Consider the following 16752-nt stretch of genomic DNA (forward strand, 5'->3'; position numbering starts at 1 on the left):
ACTGAGCACAGCAGAGCAGACATCCACGTACGTCCACTCTGACACTCGACCATGACATTCGGCGAAGATTCCCGTTCTCTGGACCGCGACGCCCCAGATGAGGCTTCAGCACTCAAGGCCCGCAAAGCTTGCAGTGGGTACTCCCCTTGTCTCTGGACCTACCTATTGGGCACCAGATCATCCAAGACATTGAATGCTGATTAAGCTGCCAAGTCAACTGCCGGAAGCAGAAGATGAAATGCGTCCTCCAGGGTAGCAGCGAAGCATGTCGTCGATGTCGTCGAGCAGGACTGCCTTGTGTATTTGTGCCCAGGGCGAATGCAGCTCAGCTACCCTCACTCTCGGGGACTCTGGATCTAGATTTCAAGAACAACGTCTTATCTAGGTTAAAAGTCGTTGAGGAGAGACTATCCATTGTAACCGATGGTGAAATGGACTTTGGTGCTGTGGGAATGTTCTCGGGAGTTTCAGAGCAGTCGCCAGAGCCAATACCGGACGGGCCACTCTGGAATGCGATTGTACTCCTACAGAGATGTTCCCCAGCCGTACCATCATCTATTTGGCAACGTGATATTATTGAGTCGCTCTGGTCCTCGTACGTTCCTCTCTTTACTCATAAAAAATCATTAGTAACGTGTATCTATTCTAGCTTTCATGACAGGATGCCAGGGCTGCATTTCATGCCCGATAAGCAAACATTTTCGACACCCCAACCAATTTTACTTGCATCCATTCTCTATTGTTCAAGCAGTCGTGGGCCACCAGACGTGCTAGAAATCGCTCCCCAATTCTTCACAGTTTTATGCAACGCCATTGCTCAGCTGAGCATTCCCAGCAGTGAAATTGGAACACCTCGAGAATCAACTGTCTCTCAGGAGGAATGGGCCTTCCAGACTGTCCTTGGGATAGTTCTTGCCGGTTTATTGACAGAGGGCAACATAAAAGAAACCGGAAACTGGATTGCCATTGGCTACCGACTCATGCTGGACTATTGCCCTGCTCATGTTGATGACACGTCAAGAGAATGGCGCAAACTGTTTAGCGGCATTCAAATCGTTGACCTGGAGCACTCATCGATTTACCTGTCGTGCCCAGTAATTCCCATTGAAGCACCACTTCCAATTCTACGCATGTCACCTCTTGATCAGTTATACAAGCTTTCTCGGATGATGCATACGGGCCTGAGCCATTTTACTGGGCGGAGATTACCAACTATCTGGTCCTGTTTCCAGGAATCCAGTCTGAGCTACCATGGTTCAGCCACAAGTTTCACTGCCATCGACGGGATCCTTATCAAAGATTGGGCGAAGCAACTAGATGACTGGCTTCAGGAGTTCAAGGGCAAGATGACAGAACCTGATGACCAAAGCAGCAAGTTGGTTCTCCGTCAGTACGTCCTGCATCGACTACTTGTGCTATCAATCTACCATCCTGCGCGAAGCGGCAATCTTTGGGCACATAGCATAACGTCAAATGAGCAGGAAGAGTTACTGCTATCAGCGAGGGCGACTCTGAAGCTTCACCAGCATGATGACTCCATCTGGGCCAACTGGGACTTGATCATGATTACCTGGGCGGCTTTGATCGTTCTGCAGGGATTACAAGGAGGAGTGGGAGAGATAGATGGTAAGTATTATTGACATATATGTTCGAGCCAAAGACTAACCTTTTCTAGATATGAGAAACATCAGGCTGCACCTTGATATCTTGAAGCAGAAGAACGAACCCAAGCCTAGTCTTTGCGATAAGCTGATTGCCCGACTAGAGGATAGCCTGCAAGATATCAGCACGCCTGATTTCACCTATGTGCAGCCCGGTCATCCTACAGTTATGGACCCTACGTTTGATTACTCGTGGCAATTGTTCGATCAAGTAAATTTGCAGCAGATACAATTTCCTGGATAAATAAAACTACCGATCTACCTAAGAAACTTGACCTCACATGCCAACAGGGAACGTCACAGACCGAACCCTCATGGTGGGCGCTATTCGTGATGCCATGTTATCAGGCTTGAGATCACCGTCTTCTTCTCCATCAGCTGTTAGTGTAGGCGATGGAGGAAGTTGGCCTGAGAACTCCCTCTGTCTGATAGTCTTCTCGACTCCGTAAAAATACTATACTCGTCAGTCTTGTTGATGGGGACAGATTGGGGTAGTGTACTTACATTCACTGTCTTCACCTTCAACTCAAGGGTAGCATCTCTGTCCACCACCACCATGCTCTTTGGATGTAACTGGAGGCACGAGAGTGTGCAGAGATGGCTGACTCCACCCTCAACTGCTTGTTGAATGGCAATGGCTTTCGAGGCCCCGGTAGCAATGATGACGACTTCCCGTGCATCCATGACGGTCTGCACTCCAACCGTCAAGGCCATGTCAGGCACTGCATCGATGTCATTGTCAAAGAATCTCGCATTTGCAATGCGGGTTTCATATGCAAGAGACTTGATTCGAGTTCGGCTGACAAGACTGGAGCCTGGTTCGTTGAAAGCGATATGACCGTCTGTTCCTATACCTCCAAGGAAGAGCTCAATGCCACCGAACGACTTGATCTTATCCTCATAAGCTGAGCACTCGGCGAAGAGGTCAGAGGCATTCCCATTGAGCAGGTGGATATTCTCTGGTTGGATGTCGATATGTTTGAAGAGATTGTGATGCATAAAAGAATAGTATGATTCGGGATGTTCGCGGGGTAGGCCGACGTATTCGTCCATGTTAAATGTCACGACATGTTGGAAGGATATCTTGGAAGCTTTGTATGCTTTGATCAAGTCATTGTATATATGGAGAGGGCTGCTTCCCGTTGGAAGGCCAAGGACGAATGGCTTTTCGGATGTAGGATTAAAAGTACGAATGCGGTCTGAATTATCGCAGTATCAGCATATCTTTTTTAATCTAGACTGGAAACTTATATAAGCAGGCAAAGCTTACTGATGATGTAGTCAGAGATGTATTGAGATGCCTCTTGAGGGCCTTCGCGGATTACGAGACGCATCTTGGCTTGGAAACGTAGATAGGTATTCGAATAATAGTAATCAATTGGTAACTTCAGCTTGCCCAAATTCTACATTTAGATCTCTCCTTCACTGGTGACTATATCTTATACAATTCTCCTCTATCAACGTGCCAAACTATCCATTGTGTCATTGGGCCTTGATAGAAGCAAGGGAGAAGCCCGAACTTTGCCGGTGCGTAGGCTGAGTCAAACAGAGTTTCACAGTAGTCACTTGTCCGGGATACTACGGCCATTCTGCGGTTCCGGTCTCCTGGGTACGGGACACTAACAGCTTCAAGTTAGCTCCTTATCGGCAAATGATAAATATGCGGCCAACTACCAAACGCCACAAACCTAACTCCCTTGGAACATGAGTCGCGAACCGAACCAGATGAACTCTAAATTTCCGAACTCCTCTTTATTGACACAAGCTATGTTACACTACTAATAATCTGCCAGAAACATATTATAACCCCATTACTCAGTGTTGCATCCCGCCCCTTGTCAACCTAGCATGTATAAGTCATGTCCAAAGTGACGCTAGGAGTACCCTTGAATCCCTCAGGCACAGCGTACGAGATGTTGTAAATCCAGTGATCTCTCAGTGTAGCTCCATAAACGACATCTTGCTTCACCAATCCTGGCGCAGTAACGTTCACATCAAGGCATGGCAGCTTCTCAAGGCCCTTGACAACGTTCTTGCCACCAAGAGTCCAAGAAGGAGGAATACCAGTCAGAGCAAAAGTGAAGATGTTGGCGCCATCCTGAGTAGTGTTGGGATAAGACACAGTCAACTTGTTTGCTTCGGCCTTTGCATTCAACGTTGAGGCGCTGGGGTAGAGCGAGAAGAATCCCATGTACGGGTAAGGCTTGTGCGAAGGGTCAGAAGCCCACTGCACGATAGCTGGGACATACTGGTTGCCTCTGTTCACGGTCTCGTTGACTGTTTGGCCGCCAATCATGAGCTCAGCGCTGAGCCACGAGGTGACGTGGCGGGGGTTGTTCGAGTCAAGCTCCTCGTAGATGGTCTTCTTGATGAACCGTGTACCCTTCCACTTGCCCTTAGACTTGATGATGGCCTGAGCGTCCTTGGAGATTGTGGGCGCGATGACATCCATGACAAGGGCGAGCGCAGCACCTTGTGCGATATCGTAGAGGAGATCACCTTCTCCGAGAGGAGGCTGGCCGCCAACACCGCGTCCGTAAACGCCCCAGAGGACCATGGAAAGGATTTGAGAGTGAGTGGTGGCATCACGACTGTAGGCTCGATCGTAGGGTCCAACCATATTGCCGAGATAAGGGTTGTAGTGAGCAGCAACGTCCTTCCACAACTCTTGCAGGATAAAGACTGAGTTCTTGGTCATGGGAGCATCCTTAGGACCGTAAGCAATGTTGGCCGCAAGAGCCCAGATGTCGATGCCGTAGTAATTGGGTGCATTGTACTCAGACAGTGCATTCCCACATCGCTTGAAAAGCTTGAGGAGGTCGCTTCCTTGCTCCTTGGCAAAGTTGATGAGGACTTTGTTGTTCTTGCGCTTTCCGACCCAGCCAGTGGTGAGAGCTCGCATGATGCCTGGGTTGGAGTAGCCAAGAATCAGGTTGTCGTCCAGCGGGAAAGATCCGTTGCGACGCATTCCTCCAATCGCAGCAGCCTCGAGAGCATCTTCAATGCGAGATTCAAGGCCAGCTGGGAGAAGGTGGCCGAATTCCTCGACAACTTGGATAAGCTGGGTACTGGCAAAATGTTAGCATCTTAATTCATCGCTGGCAAGATATTGCAGTGGCTTACCCGACAAATTCTCTCCAGTTGGGATCATAAGTACCATAGATACTAGGAGGGTACAGAGGCCCGTTAGGAGTAGGGTCAGGCTCATCTGGCGAGAGTTTGAAAGTGCCGTACCAAGCTGAGTCAAAATCACTGTTCAGCTGGTTTGCCAAGCTGGTAGCCAAGTTAGTCAAGCAATCTTAATGGGGCTGGTGAGAATCTGACTGACACATTTTCAATAGCCTTGACCGCAGTCTTCACATCATCGCCCTTGGCGCGATGCAACAATCCTGGAATGTGCCACGCCGTAAAGCGGACAGACCATTGGCCATTGTCCTGGTACCAGACATAACCGTAGCTAGAGTCATATCGGGAATCCGACACCTGCATAGAGTAATCGAACAAGCTCTGCGCAGCTGTAGACTTTGTCAACACAAGTTTCACCAGTAAGACCTTGGGACAAACCTGGTGTGAGCTTCTGGCTATTGCTGGTACGCTTGGCCAGACTCGCCGCAGAAGCTGCAGAGCCAAAGGCCAAGAAAGTGGTAGCGAGTGAAAGAAGACCCATATTGAATATCTCAAAGTGAAGTGATACGGCAAAAACAATCAACGGACCTGTGGCCTGAAAGACAGAGAAATGAGTGGACAATCAGCCCCTCTTAACATGACTCCGGATCAACAGCGTCTTTCCCCAGATCGTTGCCCAGACCCTTGGGGATGGGATGGGCAAAACCGGCGAATGACACCGGCGGTTTTGACCCTCTTGGGAACTTCTCCGCATTCTGACCTTGTCCTTTCATCGTCTAGACTGGATAAATCAGGCTAGGGAACAGCTGATGAACCGGTCACTCCACAATCGATAGCTGCCCCATCAAAAGCTGGGGCTGCAAAAGTTCATGCATGTTCAATAATGTTTCGGATTTGAGTGGATAAACACGGAATTGATGCGCAATTGTTCCGTTTAATTTTCTTCTTCTTTTTAGAATGTACTTGTTTCTTGAAGAGATGATTGTTCTTGGACACTGCTATAGCTAAAAGGACACATCTTTGCCGGCTTATCAGTGAATGAGATCTCACTGCTGTAATGACTCGGATCCAATTCCCAGAGCATGCAAAGTCCAAACTCTAACCTCGTTCCCCTAAACGAGGGACTTATTTTCGCGTGGAATTTCGGCTCCGAGTGCTTGGTTGGACCCTGATCAGATGATAAGACTAACCTCACAGGCTAGAAAACGAGCTCGAGATTGGCTCCGGCAAAGTTCGGTGGACTCTCCGATGCTAATCACTTCCATCCTTGTCTATCGTGGTCGCGTGCACCATGGGGACTAAGCTAGCTCGCCCCCATGGGGGTCCGATAATAGCAACGTCGCGGGGAACACCGGCCCACAAGAGATACGGCTTCGGGGCTCAGATGGTAGATAATGCTACCTTGCCTCTCCCCTCTCTTCTTTTGCACTGCACTGCAGCTAAACCCTCGTCTCATCAAAGCATCACAATGGTCCAAGCACAGGCTTCTCTTGCCCTCGACGACCAGTTGGCCGCTGGCTGGTTTGGCTGGTTGACCAACAAGGGCATCCTCAAACTCAATGCGATTCTCTGTCTTTCGCTCATCTCTAGTTATGCCACTGGTTATGATGGCAGTAAGTGCCCAGCCCAAGTAATTAGTGTTGGCTCCCATTTACTCACCACTTGAATAGGTATGATGAATGGTTTGCAGAGCTTGGATACGTGGAAAGCATCCTTCAACAATCCCGATGCCAACAAACTCGCCATGTAAGTCTTGACCGTTGAGGCTTAAAACTTGGCGCCTTGTCAAGTCTCTTGGCTCCATAACTGACATGACCCACTCCAGTTTGAACGCAATTCAGAACATTGGCCAACTCGCAGCCTTGCCATTTTGTGCCTGGTTCTGCGATAAATATGGTCGTCGCCCTGGCCTTGTTGTTGGAGCGACTATCATGCTTCTCGGAGTTGGTCTCCAAGGTGGAGCCCAGAACACGGGCATGTTCATCGCTGCTCGAGGTATTCTCGGTTTCGGCCTGGCTCTGAACATTACAGCTGCGCCTGTTTTGATCATGGAGTTGGCGTATCCCACTCAACGAGCGCCCATGGTTTCCATCTACAACACTCTTTGGGGTCTTGGTGCTCTCTCTGCTGCTTGGATTACCTACGGCACCTTCAGAATCAACAGCGACTGGGCTTGGCGCATTCCTTCCATCCTTCAAGCACTTTCCAGTTTTCTCCAGCTTGGTCTATGCTTCCTCATCGACGAGTCTCCTCGATGGCTGGTTGCTCAAGAGCGTGAGCCTGAGGCCGAGAAGCTTCTTATCAAGTATCACGCCAACGGAGACAGCAGCAACCCCGCAGTGGCTGTCGAGATGGAGGAGATCCGAACTGCCATTCGCCTGGAGAATGACGCCATGAACTCTACCAGCTACCTCTCTTTCTTCAAGACCAAGGGTAATCGCCATCGTTTCTTCATCATTCTCGCAGTCGGCTTCTTTAGTCAATGGAGTGGTAACGGCCTCATCAGCTACTACTTGACCTTGATTCTCAACTCGATTGGCTACCGATCTCAGGAGACACAAACACTCATCAACGCGTTGCTGACCGTCTGGGGATTGTTCTGGGGTGTTGTTTTTTCGCTTCTTGTCAACCGCATTCCCCGCCGCGCCTTGTTCCTTTTCTCGACTCTTGGTTCCTTGGCAACCTATGTTGTCTGGACAGCTCTCGAGGCGACCTACGAGATGTCAACTGATCTCAATGAAGATGGAACTGGAGGTCCGAGTGGCATCGCCAAGGGTGTTCTTGCCATGATCTTCCTCTTCAACGTCTTCTTCACGGCCGGTTGGGGTGTTCTGCAAGTCACTTATGTTGTTGAAATCCTTCCTTTCAACCTTCGTGCAAGAGGTCTTGTCTTGTACAACCTGTTTGTGGCCTGCGCTTTGATCTTCAACCAATACGCCAACCCAATTGGTGTCACGAACTCGGGCTGGAAATACTATATTACTTACGATGTCTGGTTGGCTGTGGAAGCTGTTGTCGTCTACTTCCTGTTTGTTGAGACGCGTGGTCTGAGCCTGGAGGAGACAGCATTGGTGCTTGACGGTCCTGAGATGGGAGACAAACTTGTCGGAGAGGTTCTTAAGAACACGGAGAAAACTGTTCAAGTTATTGAGACTGAGAAGCGAGGATCTATATAGGAACATTAGGGTGATCGGATTATGTAATAATACAAGGCACAGTATATTCAATTAAGTTTTCAGTTCAAAGAATACTTTCATAGAGCAATAGTTTAGTTTTGTCAATTTGTAAAGTCGTGCTCGGTCAGTATCTACATGATGTTCCAAGCAACTCAACCTCTTAGAAACTGATATGCACAATTATGTCTAAATCGTGACTGATTTGAAATTAGATATCCAATACCAGAAGTAAATTCCAAGACAGTAGGAGTTGGTCGCAAAGCAACCCCATGCTGAATTCATCATGTTGACTTTCCCAACACCGGGTCGCCTAACCTATAGTGTTGATGCTAGCTTCACTGATGAGGGGTTTCTCACACTTGCCCGAGTCATTGTTCGGTTCGCCGGCTTTTTTCGGCGAAAGTGGAGACTTTCATCTTATCGACCCCTCAATCAGTCCACCGAGTGTCATCACTGAAGTTCATAGCAGGCTTCTGGTTTTATTAGTGTGTCTAGGACCCCATAGCTTCTCGACGCGCATACAAACAAGCCTCGGTTTCCATTTCGCCAATTCCATCTATCCATTATTGATCCAACCATGGACAAGCCAGATTACGAAAATCTCGAGGTGATACAGAGGAACAGGCTTACTCCCAGAGCCTACTGGTTGCCTCCTACACATCTCCTCCTCAATGGAACATGGGACTTCCAATATGCCCCAACGCCCTTGGAAGCTTCAGAATATCCCCCAAAGAACGGAAGCTCTGAAGGGACTTGGTCAGCGATCAATGTCCCAGGCCATTGGCAACTGCAAGGACATGGCCATCCGCACTACACCAATGTCCAATTCCCGTTTCCGTCAAACCCTCCTTACATACCAACTGAGAACCCCACGGGGACCTATCGGCGACATTTCAAGGTTCCCGCTGAATGGGACAGCACGTCCCAACTCAGACTGCGTTTCGATGGCGTTGACAGCGCGTATCACGTCTGGCTGAATGGCACCTTTGTCGGGTATTCACAAGGTAGTCGCAATGCTGCCGAATTCGACATCACAGGCATCGCCAAGAAAGAAAATGACAACGAATTGGTAGTGAGAGTCTATCAATGGTGTGAGGCGTCATACATCGAGGACCAAGACCAGTGGTGGCTGTCGGGTATCTTCCGCGATGTGACTTTACTGGCACTTCCTGGACAGTCAAGGATTGAAGACTTCTTCGTCAAGACAAACTTTGATGAGAACTATGAGAATGCTGTTCTCCAGGTCGATGTCACCTTGGACAGGCCGGAAACGTCATCCCTTGTTCTTTTGCTCATTCTTCGAGATTCAGGTGTCGAAGTGAGCTCAACATGCAAGACTGTTGATGCCAACAAGACAAAGTTTGAAATCCCTGTGTCGAACCCAAAGAAGTGGACTGCCGAAAGCCCTTACCTTTACCAGCTCGATATCTCACTCCAGGCAAAAGGAGCAAACACAGTCCAGACCATTTCTCAAAATGTTGGCTTCCGCAAGGTCGAACTGAAAGACGGCCTCATCACAGTCAACGGCTCTCCAATCCTTCTTCGGGGCACGAACAGACATGACCACCATCCAATCCACGGAAGGGCTGTCCCATATGAGTTTCTCAAACAAGATCTGTTGCTCATGAAACAGCACAACATCAATGCCCTCCGAACAAGTCATTATCCTGGTCAGCCCTGGCTGTATGACTTGGCTGATGAGCTGGGATTCTGGGTCATGGATGAAGCTGACCTAGAGTGCCATGGTTTCTATGACGTTGTCACCCAGCACGTCACGCCTGCTCCGTACCTGGATTATGAGGGAAGCAAGGAAGAGTTCTTCCCCAAAGCAGCCCAATTTACCTCTGATAACCCCGAATGGCAAGAATCTTACCTCGACAGGATGGTGCAGATGGTGCAGAGGGACAAGAACCATCCTTGCATCTTCTCATGGTCCCTTGGTAACGAGTCCTTCTATGGTGTCAACCACGTCGCGATGATTGAGTATGCACGAAGTATCGACGACCGACTTATCCACTACGAAGGCGACATCAAAGCACAAGAGACTGACATGTATTCCTACATGTATCCTGATCAAGATCGACTCAAGAGACATGTCGAGATCGATGGTATCAAGGATGGGCAGTGGGAGAAGCCTGTGATTCTTTGCGAATACGCTCATGCTATGGGTAATGGCCCTGGAGGTTTAGATGACTATCAAGACGCATTCCGTAAGTATAAACGCCTTCAGGGTGGTTTCATCTGGGAATGGGCCAACCACGGCCTCTTGCACAAAGACGGCTACTATGCATATGGAGGCGACTTTGGTGACCAGCCAAACGATTCCACGTTTGTCATGGATGGTCTCTGCAACAGCGAGCACAAACCAACCCCAGGTCTGATTGAGCTGAAGAGAGTATTCCAGCCTATCAATTTCAAGTGCGAGGATGGCAAGGTGTTTATCACAAATGAGTATGACTTTATCGGCCTTGATCATTTGGAAGCGAAGTATGCCATCAAGGCATATGGAGACAAGTAAGTAAAACTGAAACTATGATGAGAACAAGCTAATCAAGGGTGACTAGGCTGTCCTTGCTCGAGTCGGGCATCCTCGAAGTACCAAGCGTCCAACCGTGGGAAACAGTAGAGCTTGCTCTCCCCGCCAGCCTGACGAAGTACTCGGATCATGAGGAAGAAGTGTTCCTGAGTCTCTCTTTTACTCTCAAGGAGTCTACCGCGTGGGCACCAGCTTCACATGAAATTGCATGGTTCCAGCACAAGATCTCCATCGACAGACAACCCAGTATTCTTGCCAGTCTGTCAACTTCCGGAAGTGTCAAGGTTGTCGAAACCCGAACTAAGGTAGAAGTATCTGGCTCAGATTGGGAAGTTCACTTCGATCGTGTACGAGGATACGTCACTAAATGGTCTCGCGGATCAGATCTTCTGGAAGTTGATCCAGACACTCGCGCGGCAATTTATCCATGCTTCTGGCGCGCGCCAACAGACAACGATAAGGATAGTGCAGTCAGCGTATGGAAGGACTATGGTGTTCATCGAATGACTTCTCAGCTGAGATCGTTCAAGGTTGAGAACAGGGCGGACGGCTCTGGTGCCAGTATCGAGACCAGGACATACTTTGCGCCTCCGGTTTTGGGATGGGGATACGACATTCACACTGTCTACCACATATCCTCACAGGGCGTCTTGTCGATAAATCTGGATCTCAAACCCAAGGGAGTCTTCCCAGTCGACGTCCCTCGAGTTGGTCTGAACATCAGACTGCCCAAGAGCCTCGGTCAAGCTTCGTGGTTCGGTAGAGGTCCAGGCGAGTCTTATCCTGATAAGAAGCACTCACAAGCTATCGGAATATGGTCTTCTACTGTTGATGATCTCGAAGTTCCATATGATGTGCCCCAAGGGAATGGAAACAGAATGGATACCCGTTGGGTGCGGGTGGTGGATGCAGAGGGTCGCGGAATCAGAGCTTCCAGGCTTGATGCCGCAACCTTCAACTGGACCGGTGGCCGTCTGTCAGATCAAAGTATTGAGAACGCAAAGCATCCTGTTGATCTTGTTCGCGAAGACGCTACTCTTCTCAACCTAAGTCCAAGGGTCGCTGGTGTTGGTAGCGCGACATGTGGACCTGGTGTGCGGGACGATTTGTTGGTCAAGGTTAAGCCCGAGTCATACGGATTTGTACTAGAAAGTATTTAAATTTAATGAATACGGAATAACTTGATAAGTATTACTTTGCAAGCCACTTGCCACCCTTCACTATCGGCTGCAGACTGTCATCAAGTTCATAAACAATAGGTGTCCCTGTAGGGATATTCAGCTCCACAACCTCTTCATCCCCCAAATCATCGATGACTTTTACCAACGCACGAAGTGAATTGCCATGAGCCGCAACAAGCACTGTCTTGCCGGATGTCAAGTCAGGAATGATGCACTCCTTCCAATACGGTTCCACCCGTGCCACCACGTCTTTCAACGATTCTGTTCTCGGGGCCTGGGTGGATTGGCCCTGCAAGCTCGTATACGCCAGCTGCTTCTGATAGGCGTCGTCAGACATGGTTGGTGGCTGAACATCGTACGATCGACGCCAGATCTTGACCTGCTCATCACCGTATTCCTCCGCCGTCGTCTTCTTATTGAGACCTTGTAATGCACCATAGTGGCGCTCATTGAGTCTCCAGCTTTTCGTCACGGGAATCCAGTGGCGGTCGGCCGCATCGAGTGCAATATTGTTTGTTGTGATTGCACGCCGCAGGAGCGAGGTATGGCTTAAGTCTGGCAGGTGATTGTGTCTCTTCAAGAGCGCTCCAGCCTGAGTTGCTTCAGCGCGACCATTCTCAGTGACACCCACGTCTTCCCATCCAGTGAACAGGTTCTTTTCATTCCAGGTACTTTGGCCATGTCGAAGAAGTATTAATTTGAAAGTCATTGTGATTATGGTATCTGCTTCCCTGGTAGTTTGACGTAAGGTAAGCGCCATTTTATAGGCGCTTGAAAGCCTACTGGTATGTGTAACCTGACACCTTGATGAACACCCGAGAGTTCCGAATAGCAACCCTACGTCACCGATTTCGTGAGTGCGACGAGTCCGATTATCCAATTGGAGATTACTCTGATGTCTTACAGGCCCGGAATAAATTTGGGCCTGGACTTGGAACTCTTTTTCGCGGAAATATAACTTCAAAATCCCGCGCAGTTATATATCATTATATCCAGCGTTGCACATCTAGATAGAAACCAGTGATTACTTTCCTTAAATTACACCGACACCTCTCGAAACTCCAAGCTCACTGAGCGAATTTGTCAGACCAAGCTTCACCCAGTTCTCAATCTCCTTCTCGGTAGCCACGGCGATTATCCCCAACATACCCAAAGAATTCACGCCGGCCTCTTTGTTGACAGCCGCTTTACGACGAGGGATAACAACTATCCAGCGAGACGTGAAAGCTACATTGTGCGGGCACGCCTGTCCATCTGGCACATCCTTTCCAGTGCTAGCTTTCCAAGCTTCCGTCGCCTGCTGGAGAAGGTTTAGATAAGTCCCGGCCACTTTCGAAGCTGAGACAGCACTGTCTTGAAATCGTTGGTAGAACCACTCGAAAGGTACCTTTGGTTCCTTGGTACTGTCTGAGTTCAGATAGTCGACCGCAAATCCACCGACGGGAAGAGGCATCAGCTGTACATGCTTGTGCAGTCTGCTACAGCCGCCATCTTTGCCGCAGTTGAAGAATACAACATAGTCTTTTGTTGCGTCGTTCAAGGAAGCTAGGGTGCCCCACGCAGCTTCAAAGTCGGTCTTGTTCAGAGGCTCATATTGCCTACAATACCCGTTGCGAGTGAGCATCATGAGGTGAGGTCGTGAGAAGCAAAATTTGTTGGCGATAAGAAAGTGAGTGCTGCTCTCACTGTGGCCCATCTCGAACCCATTTGTGTCGATATCGCTACCGGGGGTGAGTTGTTTCGACAAGCCGTTTCCGGATGCTGATGACTGGTCTGGTGTAGATAAGGTCGGCTTCTTGATAAGAGCTTTGGTAAGAACAAAGTGGAACTAGATGCCAGTTGTGTAGATGTTAGCGGCTTCTATGGTCGGTTTTAGCTTTGGCACACGGAGCGAACCTTCAGATCCCCGTCTGTATGTTCAACAACCTTCTGGCTTTCATCGTAGAGAACAAGCCCGGATTTGGTCAAGGCATCAAACGTGGATAACAAAGCCGATCCATCGGTGGTTGGTGCAGGGCGGTCATACGTCATGGTGTCTGTGCAGAGAGCGGATTGGTTACTGTGTTTAGGGTGACATGTTTTTGTGAGAGTTGAAAGCGAAGCATAACGGGGAAGATGAGATTATATGCTTACGGAATGACTAATCTACCCGAGACACTTATGGCCTCACTGCAAGTGGCCTTTTCTTGAATTGTCGGTGTGCAACAGCGCTTAATGGTACAGTCATACAACGTAAGAAATTATGCAACAGTGCCATTTGTCATACTTTATTTCCCAGCCAACAACATGTGTTTCTAACACGAAAGTGATCAGATTGCACATGATGGCTAGCCTTAAATGCAGGTTGAAGTAATTGCTCGGCTTCTGCGCAATGCCTAGAATGAACTATACTAGTTGAGCATTTTAGGGAGATGTTTTGGCATTATCGGCCTTTTCTCCTGTTTCGGCCGCATCGGACGGTCCAGAAACCACTGGCTCTGCCGCCTGGTTGCTTCCATCATCGCTCGAGTGTGCCTCTTCAAATACTATATCATCATACGCACGAAACAGGAGCCAGAAGGTAGGCGCCGTGGTAATCATTGTTATAGACAAACCCGTATAGAGATAGAGAATCTGAGGATCCTTTGACAATGGTGAGAATGCCATCCCAAGCGCAGAGCCAGCGCCCGAACTCAGCTGGGCCATGGCTTGTACCAAGCTGCGCATGTTCCTAGGTGCCTCAGAATAGCTGTACTCGGCAAGAGTTGTAAAGCCCAAAATCTCGGCGACTCCGAGGAGAAAGTAGACGGGCGACTGGATCCAGACACTCACGTCGTTAGGCGACTTTTCGCACTGCAAGGGCTTATTGTAGCAAGGCCCCTTGGTGTAGATGAGCTTTTGAACACCAGCAGCATATGCCATTGCAGTACTCATCATAATGAAAGCCCACGTAATGCGCGCAATGGGGCCAAAAGCGAATCCCCGACCACGGACGATAGGATAAACAAATCTCTGCATGATTGGTCCCAGTAGCACGCAAGCGATAGAGTTTAGAGCTTGGATTGTATCGTTGGGGATCCCACCGAGCCTCATCTGCCCTGCTTGTGAAACAAGATTGTTTGTAATCTGATTCATGCAGAGGTGGAATGGCACAAAGCAGGCCCTGATATCGATTAGCACGGACATCCAAGAAACCCACTCATCAAGGGGGGGAGAACTCACATCACCTTGCAAGCCTGGAGACCTCTCTTGATCTCAAAGACAAATTTGTCATCCCACTCGACCTGGCGGCCAAACTTCTCGGACTGATAAACGGGTGTAGCAGCTTCCCAGTTGAACTTGTGTCTTCCCGCGCAAACGATAACTCGGGAAGCGCGGGGAAGAATATTTGCCTGAGGTTTTTGTTTGACTTAATTTATTAGAGATGAGGACCAGCTCATGGTAGGGGAAGACTTACCAAGTGATTTGTGAAAGATTAGAAGTAAAGGTACCAGTGTCCAGGTCGCGCAAAGAGGTAGCAAATAAGCAGCCCAGAATCCCACTAGCTTCTCCAAATAGGTGGATGCAACGAGCGATAAACTTGCTATGTTGGTGAACCTGCAGTCAAAGTGCCAGTCAGTTCTGTGTCTTGTGACTGTCGCAGAACTTCTTACCAGTACGACACATTATAAATATACTGAAGTGTAAGCGCCCGGTCTGCGATGACGCGCTCCCCTTTCTTTGTGGTGATGACTTGAGGAGCAGTTTCCGCGTATTGGTCACCTATGAATGGGGAGGCGGTCGCCTTTACACCAGCAGTGCCGATTCCAAGGACAATCATCGCGAACCCCAGTCCTACCACCTTAGTGATCTGAGAGTGGCTGAAGGCTGGAAGCGACGTAATAAAGATGATCAAACATCCGCAAAAGTTCAAGCTGCACTCGCCTCTCAGTACTGATCGACTTTGGCCGACAAGGATGCGTGCGGACTTACAAGTAGCTCAAACAGAGCGTTTTATGACGCCCCAGCCATGTGTCTGAGATGATAGCCCAAACAGTCGGGAGGAGAAAACTCAAGAAGAGAAATGCACTCGTAATGTTTGTAGCCGTTGCCTGCCCCAGTCCCAAAGCGCCTGGAACAGCGACGCTATCAGCGGGATTCTGTATGTAGTTCTCTGCACGGAATGTAAGTCAGCAATGATGGAGCATAAAAGTTAAACTGCATTGATGATACGTACGCCATGGCGTTGTCACGGCATAGAAAGTGAACCTCTCCGTAGCGTTAGCAAAGAGTGCGACCCAGACAGGCAACGAAACTGAGTCTACGACGTGCCGCAGCTCTTTGATCTCCGCTTCTGTAGCGTCCCGTCTTTCGTGCTCAGGATGTTGAGTCACCATGATGAGTCCGTCAATGAGGCAAAAGCACCAGAGGCTATATCGATGCTCTATCTGAGAAAGTAACTGTCAGTTAATTCCGAGAATACTGTAATGCTTGAGTGAATGGCGCTGCCCCAAACCCCAATTTACACTTAAGACATGGGGAAAGTGTTGACGAGGGATTGCTGCACAAATCGTGGGGTGCAAGGTAACCCTGATGCCCTGTTCATATTACGTACTGGGTTTGAAGACGTTACATCTGTCTGTTGGTTGGTTCGGATCACTTTACTAATCTGGTAGTCGTTTTACAGGCACTTTTGAACACCAGCATCTTGAACCAACTGCATATTTTACGAGGAAAGGAGCTTTAGGGCTATGCCTGCATGTGAAGCGGCGCATTCAGAACCTGATTGGAAGCCTACTCATGTTTGCTCTGCATGAAAATGTGACTGAGCAAATTATGCAATAGGTGATAACCCAGCCCCACTAGAGAAAACAAGGGACTGTGAATTATGACCAGAGCAAGCCTATTCTGCGCTTACTCCAGGGTTTCCATGCACTGACAGTTGGCACCCACTAAGTTATATTGATCGCCATCACGTCAGATTTTGCCCCAGCACGACCACTTGCCTTTCTGAGAAGGAAATATTACGAGAGTTGTTTTCTGTTGTCGCCTCAACAGTAGTCATTAGATTCCGTAAGCCAACTGATCGTTTATCGAATCCCCAAACAGTCTCA

At 48.9% G+C, this 16752-nt stretch overlaps 8 protein-coding genes across 8 annotated transcripts; 3 read left to right on the forward strand and 5 right to left on the reverse strand.

The window, feature by feature from the left end:
- Positions 1 to 51: 51 nt before the first annotated feature.
- On the forward strand, positions 52 to 1905 carry FMAN_05230 (uncharacterized protein; the record flags this gene model as incomplete). The annotated part of the gene is made up of 4 exons (XM_041825795.1): positions 52 to 137; positions 386 to 595; positions 650 to 1626; positions 1676 to 1905. 4 exons carry the CDS (start codon positions 52 to 54, stop codon positions 1903 to 1905), a joined length of 1503 nt encoding a protein of 500 aa, XP_041691140.1.
- A 33-nt stretch (positions 1906 to 1938) lies between these two features.
- Positions 1939 to 2995, reverse strand: FMAN_05231 (putative glucosamine-6-phosphate deaminase; the record flags this gene model as incomplete). The annotated part of the gene is made up of 3 exons (XM_041825796.1): positions 1939 to 2115; positions 2166 to 2860; positions 2932 to 2995. The coding sequence occupies 3 exons, from the start codon at positions 2993 to 2995 to the stop codon at positions 1939 to 1941; spliced, it is 936 nt and encodes a 311-aa protein (XP_041691141.1).
- Positions 2996 to 3504: 509 nt separating this feature from the next.
- Positions 3505 to 5328, reverse strand: FMAN_05232 (related to OrfH, unknown gene in trichothecene gene cluster; the record flags this gene model as incomplete). The annotated part of the gene is made up of 4 exons (XM_041825797.1): positions 3505 to 4729; positions 4785 to 4934; positions 4990 to 5176; positions 5226 to 5328. The coding sequence occupies 4 exons, from the start codon at positions 5326 to 5328 to the stop codon at positions 3505 to 3507; spliced, it is 1665 nt and encodes a 554-aa protein (XP_041691142.1).
- Positions 5329 to 6078: 750 nt separating this feature from the next.
- Positions 6079 to 7963, forward strand: FMAN_05233 (uncharacterized protein; the record flags this gene model as incomplete). Its single annotated transcript, XM_041825798.1, has 3 exons — positions 6079 to 6400; positions 6458 to 6533; positions 6613 to 7963. The coding sequence occupies 3 exons, from the start codon at positions 6079 to 6081 to the stop codon at positions 7961 to 7963; spliced, it is 1749 nt and encodes a 582-aa protein (XP_041691143.1).
- Positions 7964 to 8540: 577 nt separating this feature from the next.
- On the forward strand, positions 8541 to 11659 carry FMAN_05234 (uncharacterized protein; the record flags this gene model as incomplete). Its single annotated transcript, XM_041825799.1, has 2 exons — positions 8541 to 10477; positions 10528 to 11659. 2 exons carry the CDS (start codon positions 8541 to 8543, stop codon positions 11657 to 11659), a joined length of 3069 nt encoding a protein of 1022 aa, XP_041691144.1.
- A 31-nt stretch (positions 11660 to 11690) lies between these two features.
- FMAN_05235 (GPM1-Phosphoglycerate mutase) lies at positions 11691 to 12389 on the reverse strand (the record flags this gene model as incomplete). The annotated part of the gene is made up of 1 exon (XM_041825801.1): positions 11691 to 12389. The coding sequence occupies one exon, from the start codon at positions 12387 to 12389 to the stop codon at positions 11691 to 11693; it is 699 nt and encodes a 232-aa protein (XP_041691145.1).
- Positions 12390 to 12713: 324 nt separating this feature from the next.
- FMAN_05236 (uncharacterized protein) lies at positions 12714 to 13711 on the reverse strand (the record flags this gene model as incomplete). Its single annotated transcript, XM_041825802.1, has 2 exons — positions 12714 to 13508; positions 13568 to 13711. The coding sequence occupies 2 exons, from the start codon at positions 13709 to 13711 to the stop codon at positions 12714 to 12716; spliced, it is 939 nt and encodes a 312-aa protein (XP_041691146.1).
- A 372-nt stretch (positions 13712 to 14083) lies between these two features.
- On the reverse strand, positions 14084 to 16035 carry FMAN_05237 (PTR2-Di-and tripeptide permease; the record flags this gene model as incomplete). Its single annotated transcript, XM_041825803.1, has 6 exons — positions 14084 to 14822; positions 14882 to 15068; positions 15117 to 15256; positions 15313 to 15573; positions 15632 to 15812; positions 15876 to 16035. 6 exons carry the CDS (start codon positions 16033 to 16035, stop codon positions 14084 to 14086), a joined length of 1668 nt encoding a protein of 555 aa, XP_041691147.1.
- Between the last annotated feature and the right edge of the window lie 717 nt (positions 16036 to 16752).

The sequence above is a fragment of the Fusarium mangiferae genome, assembly GCF_900044065.1.
Source record: "Fusarium mangiferae strain MRC7560 genome assembly, contig: FMAN_scaffold023, whole genome shotgun sequence".
NCBI classification, from domain to species: domain Eukaryota; kingdom Fungi; phylum Ascomycota; class Sordariomycetes; order Hypocreales; family Nectriaceae; genus Fusarium; species Fusarium mangiferae.